Raw genomic sequence first — 12,987 nt, 5'->3', positions numbered from 1 at the left:
CTTGTATTCCCTCATTAAGTTTGGCCCACAGGTCCAACCCTTCATTATGGTTTTCCCAATTCATCCAGTATACTAGTAGAAGGAGGCTCAGATATACTCAGGAATAGAAAGCAAGGGGTCTACTTGCCAGTTTACTTAGACCATATAGTTTGGACATTTTGACTAAAAATCCAGCATATTTGTTCTTAAATGACCCTTTTTGCCTTGCAGAATGATGGATGGCTACTATGTGAGCTCTGTAAAGGCAAAGGGAAGATGTGATGAGCTGATGGTTTCAGTTTGTGATAATAGCCGATATAGAAGAATATACAAAATGTCCAACTAAATTTAACTTGTAGAGTTAAACACTAATATAACTTGTAGAATATAACACTAACAGTCCATGTTTTGTAATGCTGTTGATGGAAAATTTCATGATAGCATCCGGATAATACCTTAAGTAATTAAGTATTTAAGTACTATACCTACAGTGTTTTGTGCACAGTGCTAAGCATTGTGGGAAGTACAAAGAAGAATGATATTGTCCCTACCCTCAGGAAGCTTTAATGAAGGTGTTTTTTTATTTTCTGAAACACTGTATTAGAAGTGGGGCTGTGTGCATATCCAGGCTTGAACACATGTTGGGGTAGTTATGATATAGTATATGCAGATAAAGTGTGAGGCAGTGTGTTATAATTGATGAGTTCAAGGAAGAGAGATTTGAAGTGATTTATTTCTATTTGAAGTGGCGAGGGACTGTTTAATATCAAAGTGGCATTTGCATAGGGTTTGAAAGGATGGTTATGATTTTAACAGAAATTTAGTAGAGAAGCAGCTTGATATAGTAAAAAAAAATTTTTTTTCTAAGTTTGTAGTTCCATATCATCCATCCACCTATTAAATATATGAAGTCAGCCAGGTTACTTAATTCCTCTGATCTTCAGCTTCCTCAAATATAATATTTAGAAATTAGAGTAATAGTTATCATAGAGGGGTGTTAGGAAGATTGAGATACTGTGATGTGAACATGCTTTATAAACTGTAAAGGGCTGTACAAATGTTAGTAAATTTTTTAGTAAATATGAGGATGACACGAGCCAAAGGCATGGAATTTGCAAACAATAAACCACATAGTCTAGAGCAGAAAATGTGTGAAGTGCTGAGACTATTGATTCGCCTGTACAGTTCCTTACTTGGGAAACTAATTAAAAAGAAAAGCCTGTCATGATTTATGTTGCCCTCTTTTCCTCAAAAGATTGTTTCAGAGGCCTTTAAGATCTTCGGGTAAAACTTGTATGAGTTGCATATTTATTTTAGTTTTATTAAATTTATATAAACGGAACTTTCAGGTAAACTGCTTTAATAGAGATTATAACATTGCACAGAGGGCTAATGTATCTTGCAAAGTATTTTTTTTTTTTAGGGAACAGAGTCTCTCATAAGAGTGCTTGGTTCCAAGAACAAGTCTGTGTGACTTGTTCTTGGGTAGATCCGAGTTGCTCCATTTAACAACAGGGTGTGAGTTATTGAAGCTACTTCCAAGGACCACTATATCTCATGTATAATAACTACATAAAATTATTTTTTTAAAGAATGATAAACTTGCTTAGCCAGTGTAGCTCAGTGATTGAGCTTTAACCCAGGAACTAATTCAATTCCAGGTCAGGGCACATACCCAAGTTGTGGGCTCAATCCCCAGTAGAAAGCCTGCAGGAGGCAGCTGATTGATGATTTTTATCATCAATGTTTCTATCTATCCTTCTCCTTTCTCTCTCTAAAAATCAATGAAAAAAAAATTTTTAAACAAAGAAAAACAACCTTGATTGATTGGATGTCGAAGAATTGTTCATGTTCTTTGTTTTACATAAATGTTATTTTTTAAATGTGATTAGAAATATTCAGTACTCAGTAAAACTTTTAAGAACATAGAGAGTGCTTGGGCATAAAGTGAATATTATGCCACTTACTATTGTCTCATCTTGGACTCTTCATTTTTCTGTATTCTAGTGAAATATGATTGGAATTGCTTTTCTTTTTTTTAATATATTTTATTGATTTTTCACAGAGAGGAAGAGAGAGGGATAGTCAGAAACATCGATGAGAGAGAGACATCGATCAGCTGCCTCCTACATACCCCCTACTAGGGGTGTACCCGCAACCAAGGTACATGCCCTTGACTGGAATCGAACCTGGAACCCTTGAGTGTACAGGCCTAGCTCTATTCACTGAGCCAAACCGGTCTCGGCTGGAATTGCTTTTCTTAAGACAAGAAACTTGGAAAACAGCATGGTATTTGAACATGAACTTTTAGTCATTATAAAAGCTTTTTGATGGGGGAAAAAATTCCAAATCCCAATGTTTAGGTCATTTGAAATATTTTAAATTCTCTCTTCTTTTACAGACTATCTTGCTAATCACGGCCGGTTAAATGAGTCTGAGGCCAGGCGCAAATTCTGGCAAATCCTGTCTGCTGTTGATTATTGTCATGGTCGGAAGATTGTGCACCGTGACCTCAAGGCTGAAAATCTCCTGCTGGATAACAACATGAATATCAAAATAGCAGGTAACTGGGGCGCAGCTGGCTCTAATGTGAGTCCTTGTGCTGGGTGTTTGCAGAAAGAGAACTACTGGCAGAGATTTGGAGCATTTCTACTGATGACATCAGGCTTTCTTAAAAAACAAGTGGTTTTATTCATTTCCTTAGAAATGTATGCAAGGAAAAGAAAGGGAAATGGATTTGTTATTAATGTGCACAGTGGCAGGGCTATAGCTGGTATCTCATTTGTATCTTTGGTCTGATTTGTGTCCAGGTCCATTTGCGGGCCCTGCCAGAAAAGAGGGATGCTAGGTCTACAGCAGCAGTGCTGGTTGCTGAGGCGAGTGTCTACATGAGGTTACAGTCAGGGAAAACGAAAAGGGAGGGGTGTAGGTTGATACAGGAGGAGCAGGTAGGCCAAGACCAAGATGTGAAGGTTCTTGAGTGCCATGAAAAAAATTTTAGAGTGTATTATGTAGATCACAGGAAGTTAACCTATTGAACATTTAGGGTGGGGACAGGGGTGAAATGGGATTGGGATGACAGATTTGCATGTTAGAATGATGTCTCTCTCTGGCAGCAGAATAAAGACAGGTGGGACATGTGAATAAGACAGGAAGATAATAAATAAGGACTCTAATGCAGTAGTCCAATCAAGAAAATGTGGGTCTGACAATAGTGTGGTGAAGGCCTGGGGCAGGGGCAGGGGTGGGCTAGAAGGGGACCAATTGGGGGGGAGGGGGGAGCAGCTGTAATACTTTCAACAATAAAGATAAATTTAAAAAGAAAGAATAAGTGAAAATGTGGGTCTGAAGTAGAGGTGAAGCAGAAGAGATTGTAGGATGAGATGAATGGAGGGAGATTTATTTTGGGTAGTGTTTTGAAGAAGGTAAGGGGCATGAAGCAAAAGCTTAACAACATTGCAAATGATGGTGTTTTGTTCTAGGATTATTAAAGAGGAGCAAGGAGACAGATGAAGCCTTGACCAAGAAATTCTTAGTTGACCAGTGATGTTAGATATTCAATGGAGAAAGTTTAGGGAGAAAACAACTCCTTGGGGTATAAAATAGAAGTTAAAAGCCTCTGATTTGTTCATTTTACTGGTTTATGTTTATACCAGTTCCCATTAATTTTTGTCCTGAGCATTTTGAGGAAGGTACATAATTAGTTTTTATTTACTTTAACTTTACTTATTGTTACTTTAATTTTAATAATTAATTTTAAATGCCAATGTTACATATGTTACAAGGAGGTAATGAATGGATTTTCTATTCTGCAGTCTGTGATTTTTTTAAATCATGGGATCGCCTGAATAAGACAGTATTTGATAAGACAAAGTTTATTTGCTATATTCCCACTTTATATTTATTATAAAGAATTATATGATTTGTCATTTTTGTTTTGAAAATGCAGTCTCCTACATTAGTGTCTCCATAGTTTCTTATGTGTGTTCACTTCTCCCATTTGTGTTTTTCCTGTCTTTGGCCCTTCCATTTGCACTTTCATTTCACTCCTTTTTGCTGACCTTTTGTAATGCACGTCCCTGGAATTTTTGTTTACTTCTCTTTGAAAACATGTGCTGCCCTCAAATTGCCCTCTTCAGAGTTGGCTCTTGTTTTGTGAAGTCCTTATTCTATAGAAAGGAGGGGGAAGCCCCTGCTTCACCTTTGCATTCATTTATCACTAACACAAAACAGAATCAAAAGACAGTAATACCTTAGAGGAGTTTTGGGAGTGTTTTCAGGCAGAGAAAGGTTAGAGGTGTGAGTCATATGGAATTACAGAGTTCTGTCAGAACTTCTCAAAAGAAAATGTCCAATAGAACCAAAGAAACTTGGAAACAAACCATACTCAGCTCTACCTGGCTATCATATGTCTATAATTTCTAGGAATGTTGGTAGGTAAACTCAGTATTTCTAATGTCATTATGAGATCTCTAGTTTTTGTTTGTTTTTGCGGTTTTATTATTTTTTAATATCTAAACTTTAAAGCCTTCTAATTTTTATCTAGAAGATCAGTAAAATGTCTGTTAAACTAGTATAACAGCTAACATATTGAGCCTTCACTATGTTCAGGTATTCTGCTAGGTACTTTATCATTTAGTCTTAGCAACCCTAGAAGCTGCATAGCTCTTGCCAGTTTTCAGGTGAGAAAGATGAAATACAAAAAGATTAAATGACTTGCCAAGGTGACTCAGATAGTAAGTACCACACCTGGAATCCAAACCTAGGTCTCTCTGACCACAGCGTGTATTTCTTCCACTGCACCATGTGATTGTTTCCAAGCGTCGCCAGTTATCCCTCATGGGGTACTCACTAACTGAATTTTGATGTCCTTGATGCCATGCCTCACAAGTATACACACACACTGTATCTAAGCACTCAGATATCTTCTTGCCCACATTTTTTTTTTTTTTGTCATCTTCATCACCACTTACCACAAATTTTAGTAAGTGTTTATTAAGCATCTATTATGCTCCTGAGCTAAGTCTTAGAGATGCAAATATTTCAAGACAAAATGACAGCAATGCAATAAAACTCAACTCTGCTCTCACCTTAACACATTGAGCACCCAGCCTGTTTTATCTCCCAGACGGAAGTATAGTGTCAGTCACCGGTGACTGACTGATGTGAAGGAGTTAATCCAGAACTAGACCTTTAAGTCAATATAACACAAAAAGTTGTTGTAAAGGCTCGGAGAAAGACTGGCTCTGCCTTGAAGGAAGTATTAGCTAAGGCTTGCTTAAGACATCTGTGGTGGGACAGTGAGAGTGGGTTGAAGGGGTGAGGTAGGGATGCAACTCCAAGCAGACGGATCAGCATGTGCAAAGGCAGGCAGGCCAGAAAACTCAAAGTTTGCAGGGAAACTACAGAGCAGACCTAGTGGGATGTAGGTGCCCGTGAGGAATGATAGGTAAGAAGCCTGCACAGGTAAGCAGAACCAGATCATGAGGGATTCCACATGCCATCAAAGCTTAGTTGTGCTCCAGTGCTGTGAAAGAACTTCTCCGGGAAATTTATGTATATCCATAGACTTTATAACTTTATGGCTCTGCTTTCTCTAAAAATATCTTTCTTTTTCAGAAGATTCTTCTTAAAATTTAAAGAAATCTAACACAAGTAGGAAAGATTGGGCTCCATGGAAAAATTGCAAGAACCCAAAATAAAATATAAAATTATTCTCTCGGTCTCTGTTTAGTCTACTTATGACGATCTCTTTAATTGCTAAATGGGTTGAATAAATTAACTGTTTTAGCCATCTTATATGTTAAAATTGAAGAGAATAGCAAACCAAAATTAGGTTAACTTAAACTATTCTGTTTTTGTCTCTGTTTATAAAACACAAACCGACAGTTCATTTTAATAAATACAGAAACATGGTTTTGAAATCAGCATCTACTTTATGTTTCAGTGGGCAAAGACACCAGACAATGATGAACCATGGGCTTATCCACACCTGTGTACGCTCGGTGCCTCAATTATGAGACCTCCAGCCTTCGCAAATTATGAGTGTTATGACAGTCAGAGTAAGAGGCAAAATGCAAAGAAATAATTGGTTTTCATTAGTATTAGTACTTGGAGTACTCTTTTCTCATAGCTATTTTTGCTGTAATTATTTAAGTATAAAGTTGAAAATAAATAGATGAAGGATATTTAGTTTTATTCTTTAACTTTCCTAATCTGAAATGTTAGCAATAAATAGTTAGATAAGGATAAAAATGTATGAATTACCTGAAGGACGTTTTCACAAATATCACAGTTCAAACAAGATTCACGTAAAGAGTGTAGATTTGGTATCAGGCAGGTCAGGTGCAAATTCTGGCTTTGTGGCCTTGGGCTGATTATTTAAGCTCTTGGAGTTTAGGTTTCCATATTTGTTAGGCAGAGATTACTCTGTTCCTCGGGAACGCTGTAGGGATTAAGGATAACATTAGAGACAGTGAGGGCAGTAGGTAATAATATGGGCACCAGAGCCAGGCTGCCTGGGTTTGAATCCTGGCTCTGCCACTTACTAGCTGCATGACCTGGAACACATTCTCTGTCCTCAGTTTTCTTAACTGTAAAGAGGGAATGATAGCAGTTCATATCTCCTAGTAGGTACTGGTTAATATTTGTAAAATATTTGTAAAATACTTAGAACAGTACCTGGTACATATTACTCTTTTAGTGTTCATTAAATAAATTGTTTCTGGCACCATGTAATAATTAAAGGGAGCTAATATTTGTATTTAATGTGTAATTGATTCCATGTGAGGACAAATCCTGAAATTTTTGATAGTCATATAATATGTGGGGTTTTTTATTATTATTATTATTATTACCAAGTCCTTAAAGCCTTATTAAATACAAATCCTCAGAGGAATAAAGAAAGTTTATCATTTATATTCTAAATTATCTCTGCTTGATGAAAATTAATTTTTTTTCCTGAGGGACTGTCAGTATAATTAGTAATGTGTAATGAGACTCATTCATCTGACTTGTGCATCCCAAGTCCCTTGTCTTTAGCTAAAGGCCAATGCTTCCTTTAGGAGTTGACCCAGGGTTTCTGAGTGGCCACTATCTCCCATTATTGCTTCTAACAATCTTCCTGTTTACTAGGAGACCTTGAGACAAGGTTCTTGTATATAAAATTCCAGCTTTGTGCCCTGCAACCAAAAAAGAGTGGGGAGCCTGCGGCAGATTTCATTAATAAAATATTTATTAGTAGTCTTCCATTTGTTATCCTCTCGCCACTAGCATGAGGTAAAATGTAAAACAGCTTTGCCTCAGCAAACCCAATGAGACCTTATCTTTATCCTTCCAGCCTACTTAGCCTTGGCAGCACAGTAAGCCTGGGATATGGAAGGGGACTTTCAGGGTTTGTTTCATATTGTTTTGTTTTCCATCTCCGCCTCCCCACTCCATTTTGGGCTAAGGAATTGATTTGCTTCTTAGTTCACTGAACTCTCTCATTGGACAAATAGATGTCTTGCTCTGGTCAGCAAGATGGCATTCTGTCTCAGCTGTGCTGATTGTATTTGTGCCCTTCGGTCAGGCAGGGAGGCAGTGACTGGTGTTTGGAAGTCAACTCTGCAGCTGGCCTTTTCTTGCTGGTGGGCAATGAAGTGTGCATTGACGTCAGTGTTGCTGATGGCTATTCAGTTTGTGCAATGGGTCATCTTCATCTCTACCACTCACCTGCCTTTCATCTGTCAGCTTTCTTTTCCTCATAATTGTCTTCTTCATTCCTATTATAATAGTTACAAAAGAGGTGTAACTCTTTAGTGAGTCTATATATCTGAATTCTACTAGGAATTTTAGAAACCAGGATAAATTTAACCCTAAAGCCATTTGCTGCTCTGGAGGAGGATTGTTTTAAATTCTAAATTAGACATTTTAACACCCTGCTGGAGTTTTGCCTTGGTTGTGTTCATTCCTAGAAATTGTTTACCTTTTCTTAGCTTTAAAGGCTGGTGTTCAATATATTGTTTGCTTTTTTCCTTTTCTAAAAAATGACTTACATAGTTTATTTAATGACGTCTTCTACTTGGTCTTTCTGTCATGTAAGTAAAAATCCTGAAAGTACTTAATTATTATAATCATTTTGCAACAATAAACAGAGCTGTTTAAGATCGTCTATATTTTTTCCACAACTTCTGTTTTAATCTTTATTTCCTACTCAAGGAGTGGTCTAGGAGCCAGCAGCTCATAAGCATCACTTTGGAGCTTGTTAGAAAGGCAGAATTTCAAGCCCAGCCCTAGACCTACTGAATCAGAATCTGCATTTCAGCAGGTTCCCCTGATGGTTTTTCTGCGGGCTAATGTTTGATTCACTTCACTCCAATAGACACCACGGATTCTCTAATATGCTTGGTCCGCATCAGACAGTAAGCATCAGGATCAACTTATACACTCTGTACTAATTGGTTTTGTTATCAGGAAGATACAAGTCAATCAAAATATAAAACAGAAAACAATAATAGCAATTCTAGTACTGTTTTCAAATATATTCATGTCTGTTACTCCTTAGTTAGATAAGAGGTAACTAGAGGATTCAGCTTTTGAGGCCAAGTTAATTTCCAAGAAAGCTAGTCAACTGTAATTTACCTTTTCTGTGGTTAAATACCCTACCCCAAACTCTTTCTTTTATAAACATTTTAGGTCACACAGAAATCAGGTAAGAGAATATGCTAAGGAAATCTCCTTTGTAACATAAGGACGATTATACTTCACAGCACCTCACAGGGCTGTCGTCATGATTAGGTGAGATAAATGCAGAAACATCAAGTGTGTGATGCTTAACCAAAGTAGGCATGACATAAATGTTTTTGGATTTTATTAGTCAATTTTGAAGGACTAGTTGTCATTTTGTTTTTAAAACTTATTATGATCTTATATTGAACTTTCTTAAAATTGAGAAGCTAAGAGTATTTTTAGGAAGATGTGTCTTTTTCCGGCTATGTTCAAGAAATGTTGAAAATCATGGTTCATCTGAAAAATTCAAGGTGTGTTATGAGGGAGAGAGCAAACAATTACTCTTACCCAAATGACAAATTTCTCCAGAGGAAAGAAACTTCTTTATATCACCAAAGCCAACCCAACGTGGGACCCCTGAGCATTCCATCACCTGCAGGTTCTTGGCTTTGTGCAAGAAAGAATTCAAGATCATAGTTGGAGTGAAAGGGAAAGCAAGTTTTATTTAGATTAAGGAAAAGAGGCCAGGACGTGGGTCCCTGTAGTTAGGGTGGGGGGGGTAAGCCCGAAAGAAGCTGCCACTGCCTGTAAGTCTCCCAGGCCTCTCTGAAAGAAGCCCAAGTGCATGAGAGAGGAGAGCAAACTCGCCAGTGAGGGGCAAGCCGTGATCAGTCAGTTCTTGGGATTTTGTGTTTCCAAGTCTGGGCTGTTCCTGAACTTGGGGGAGCCAAATTCTGTCCCTGCCTTCTGGTCTTGTTCCTAAAATGGTCGTTCTTGAAATGCCCTGGCATTTTTCACCCTTGGTGCCCCCTCCTACTTTGGGTGTCAGTTTTCATTATAATGATGGTTTAACAAGCTTAGGGGTCAGTTTCCAGTGGGGGGAAAAAAAATTAATATATTGATTTTTTTACAGAGAGGAAGGGAGGGGAATAGAGAGAAACATCGATCGAAAGAAACATCGATCAGCTGCCTCCTGCACAACCCCTAATAGGGATGTGCCCGCAACCAAGGTACATGCCCTTGACCAGAATCAAACCTGGGTCCCTTCAGTCCACAGAAGATGCTCTATTCACTGAGCCAAACCGGTTAGGGCTTCAGTGGATTTTCCCTCCATCTTGGATTCTGCCACCATCTCAGTGATTTCCTGCCATAAACTGTCTCCCTTCAATCATGCATGAAGTGGGGGCTCTGGTGAGAGGCCCTAGCAGCTTATTGGCTTACAGTGTCTGTTCCTACTTCCTCATTCCACTTGTTGGGAGCTTCCTCTAACTTCTTTCTATCCTGCCTCATTTATACCTTCAAAATATTTTCAGTTGCTCAATCAAGTATAAATAAAAATACTATCAGAATGATTCTAGACTGAGCCCTAGATCAGTGTAAGAAGTGTCAGTATGAAATGAAGGGTTTTAAGAAAACATATATACATATAGATAGGTACAAAAATAAGTACAAGTGTGTTTACATAAATTAATACTCATACATATACTTCCTGACTGTCTGCTGACAGGGCTTAGAAGCAGTGATATCCCAATTGTAATGAGCACATCTAGGTCCTAGTTTTGGTTTCTGAATATAATTCTTTTGTAAAAGGGACCAGGTGCTCTCTGGAAAAGTGCTTGATTTCAAGGCTGGGGTAGGGAAAATACAAGATGAGCCTGGAACATCTTCTGATGCCAAAAAATAAGGAAATACTTAAAATGAAATTTTTTAAAGATATGACATGTTGAAAGGATATAGGAACCAACCTGAATTAGCTCCGAATGGCCAAAGCATCAAAATAAATAACAGTATAACAATAGTATTGAATTACAACCCAAACAATAAAATAAATATTCATGACAAAGCAAGTTCAACATTATATGGCATACAACTTATGACAGGGAAACAAGACACAGTACGCCTGAGGGACATAGCAGCCATCATGTTAAGTATTAATTTACAGATCAGAGCATTGCCCAAGAAATTAAACTAGAAGGATGTTTCCTTTCCAGCAAGTCAGGCTGGATCTGGGTCTAGCATAAAGAGGAATAATGCTCAAGTGATTCTTTTCTTAATGCTTTCCAAAAATCAGATGAAAATGCATTGTCTTTTATTACCCTCTGTTGCAGTTAGAATCTCTTCCGTGTTTGCACAGAGGTTGATCCATGTATGCACTCAAATGTTTAATGGAAGAATGCAGTGAATTTGGTTGGTAGGATGACACATTAATGCATTGCATTTGAATAAATGGCGATAAGAAACAAATCCTGCATAGCTGTGCCATTTTCATATTTTATCCCTCTTGCACATCTTTCATTTTACTGAGTGCTTCTAGGCAGAAAGCTGCAGACTGACTGAAACAAGTCATCCAGATTCCTGTGAAGAAATAAAAAGGCTTTTATTTTTAAGTGCCTTCCATTGCCACTTCTTAAACCTGACCATTATTAACTTGCTCAAAAATAGCTATGAATCACTGTGTCAGGAAAGACACAAAGGTGGTAGTTAACAGTGAGGGCTTTGTTTCCATTCCAGTTTTACAACTTAGTATAAACTCTACTAAGGTCCTTAACTTTCTACCCTCACTTTCTCTTCTTAACCCTATAAGGATACTTAATAGAGTTATTAAGAAGAAATCAGCTTCAGAGAACCTAGAGAAGTTTCTAACACATAGTACTTCCAAGAGAGATGATAGTATATTCATCAGCAAACCTTCATTGAATGGCTGCTCTCTACAGAGAGCATGTGCTAAGTGCTGGGAGTTCAGACATATATTATTCCCCTCTCTACTCTCAAGGAGTTTAGTCTGATGGAGAAGGCACATAAGTAAAACAAGAAGAGGAAGAATTAATATTCTTCTATTCTTTTGAGTAACTCATGCATTATATATTATTTATAAGTAGTAACATAATATACAATAAGTTGCTCACAGAGACTTTATGAAGTGTAGGTATTATGCCCATTTTGCAAATGATAAATCAAGGCTCTGTTTGAGAAGTTAAGTAATTTACCCAAGATCACACAGCTTGTGTATTCTCTCAGGATCTTTTTCTCTGAAAGGCAGTAGTTGATGATGAAGCTCCACAGAAGGAGAAGGGAACTCATTTCACATATGCTCCAGGCATTTTATATTCTTAATCTAGCTTAATCCTCCCAGCATCCTATCTTGGCAGGTGTGTTATCCCACATTTATAGATACAGGATTTGATTCCAAATCTGCCTGACTCTACAGTTTTCCTTCACTGATATATCAGATGATCTATTACAAATACAATGTGTATAAGCACTTTGATAAGCTTATAGAAAACATCTGTATATATGCCATCTGCATATAATAGCCTTCGTGAATCTCATTGTTTTTTTGGTATTTTATGTTGCTACAGGCTCAAGTTCCAATTTTCTTTAGTTACTCACAGGAAATAGAAGTACACATCTACTTGGTACCACTCTTTATAAGTTAACAAGACACTTTCTGTGTCCTAGACATGTAAAGCCAAGGTTGAGACTGGAATGCCACAAGCACGTGATGCTTTTCTTGCTCTCGCCTCTTGCCTATGAAATATACAGTGAGCAGGCTCAGGCAATAAAGAGGCCGGCTGCTTTCCTGACCAACCTCTGCCCAGTCAACCCTGAGTCCATTCCACCAGAGTCCAGGAAAGTTCAGAATGAAGGAGTTCTGGAATGGTTTTTTGAGACTTTAAAACTTTACAATGCTGTTTGGAGTGTGTCCTCAACTTAATGTGTGCTAAAACTCATCCTGTGACTATGGTTTGAAACACAGCAATTATCGGACCTATTTCAGGATCTCCTAACACTCATCCAGAGCTCCGTGTGCTTTTCTGTGTGCATGAATTAATATTTTCCTCTTTAAATGTTATTTGAACATATAGTTCTTGACTCATTTGAGGATATAGGTTTTCTAGAAAATTAAAGTGTATCAATGTGGACATATATTGTAAGGTGTGTCGCTAGTCTTAAGGTGGAATTAAGAAAATAAGACCTTTCTCGCAGTCTTTTCAGAAAACAGAGTATAGGACTGAACCTGAGAAGGGAGAAGTTCTCATTGTCCCATACTTCTGGGTGCCAAGGACAGACCATAGTGTTGCTCCATCAGGTGTAGACTGCGCCTGAGGCTCTTCCCCCAATGCACCCTTTTCTCTTCTGAACCCGTAAGCTCCGCTATACTTTTCCTACCGTCCTTGTGTATTCTCTCAGGACCTTTTTCTCTGAAAGGCCGTAGTTGATGATAATGCTCCACAGAAGGAGAAGGGAGCTCGTTTCATTTTATATTCTTAATCTAGCTTAATCCTCCCAGCATCCTAT

General features: G+C 37.9%; 1 protein-coding gene across 4 annotated transcripts in view; it reads left to right on the top strand.

Annotated features, from left to right (window-relative positions):
- The window catches only part of SIK2 (salt inducible kinase 2), a 114,307-nt gene that overhangs the window by 66,447 nt on the left and 34,873 nt on the right, over nucleotides 1-12,987 (top strand). For all 4 annotated transcript variants that reach the window (XM_036427723.2, XM_036427719.2, XM_036427720.2 and 1 more), the window contains exon 4: nucleotides 2,381-2,542. In XM_036427723.2, coding sequence (XP_036283616.1) covers nucleotides 2,381-2,542 — 162 coding nt within the window. The remainder of the gene's footprint in view (nucleotides 1-2,380; nucleotides 2,543-12,987) is intronic.

Source organism: Pipistrellus kuhlii, unplaced genomic scaffold (assembly GCF_014108245.1).
Source record: "Pipistrellus kuhlii isolate mPipKuh1 unplaced genomic scaffold, mPipKuh1.p scaffold_m20_p_9, whole genome shotgun sequence".
NCBI classification, from domain to species: Eukaryota; Metazoa; Chordata; class Mammalia; order Chiroptera; family Vespertilionidae; genus Pipistrellus; species Pipistrellus kuhlii.
Note: the sequence above shows the minus strand (reverse complement) of the source record. Positions and strands in the feature narration are given on the sequence as shown.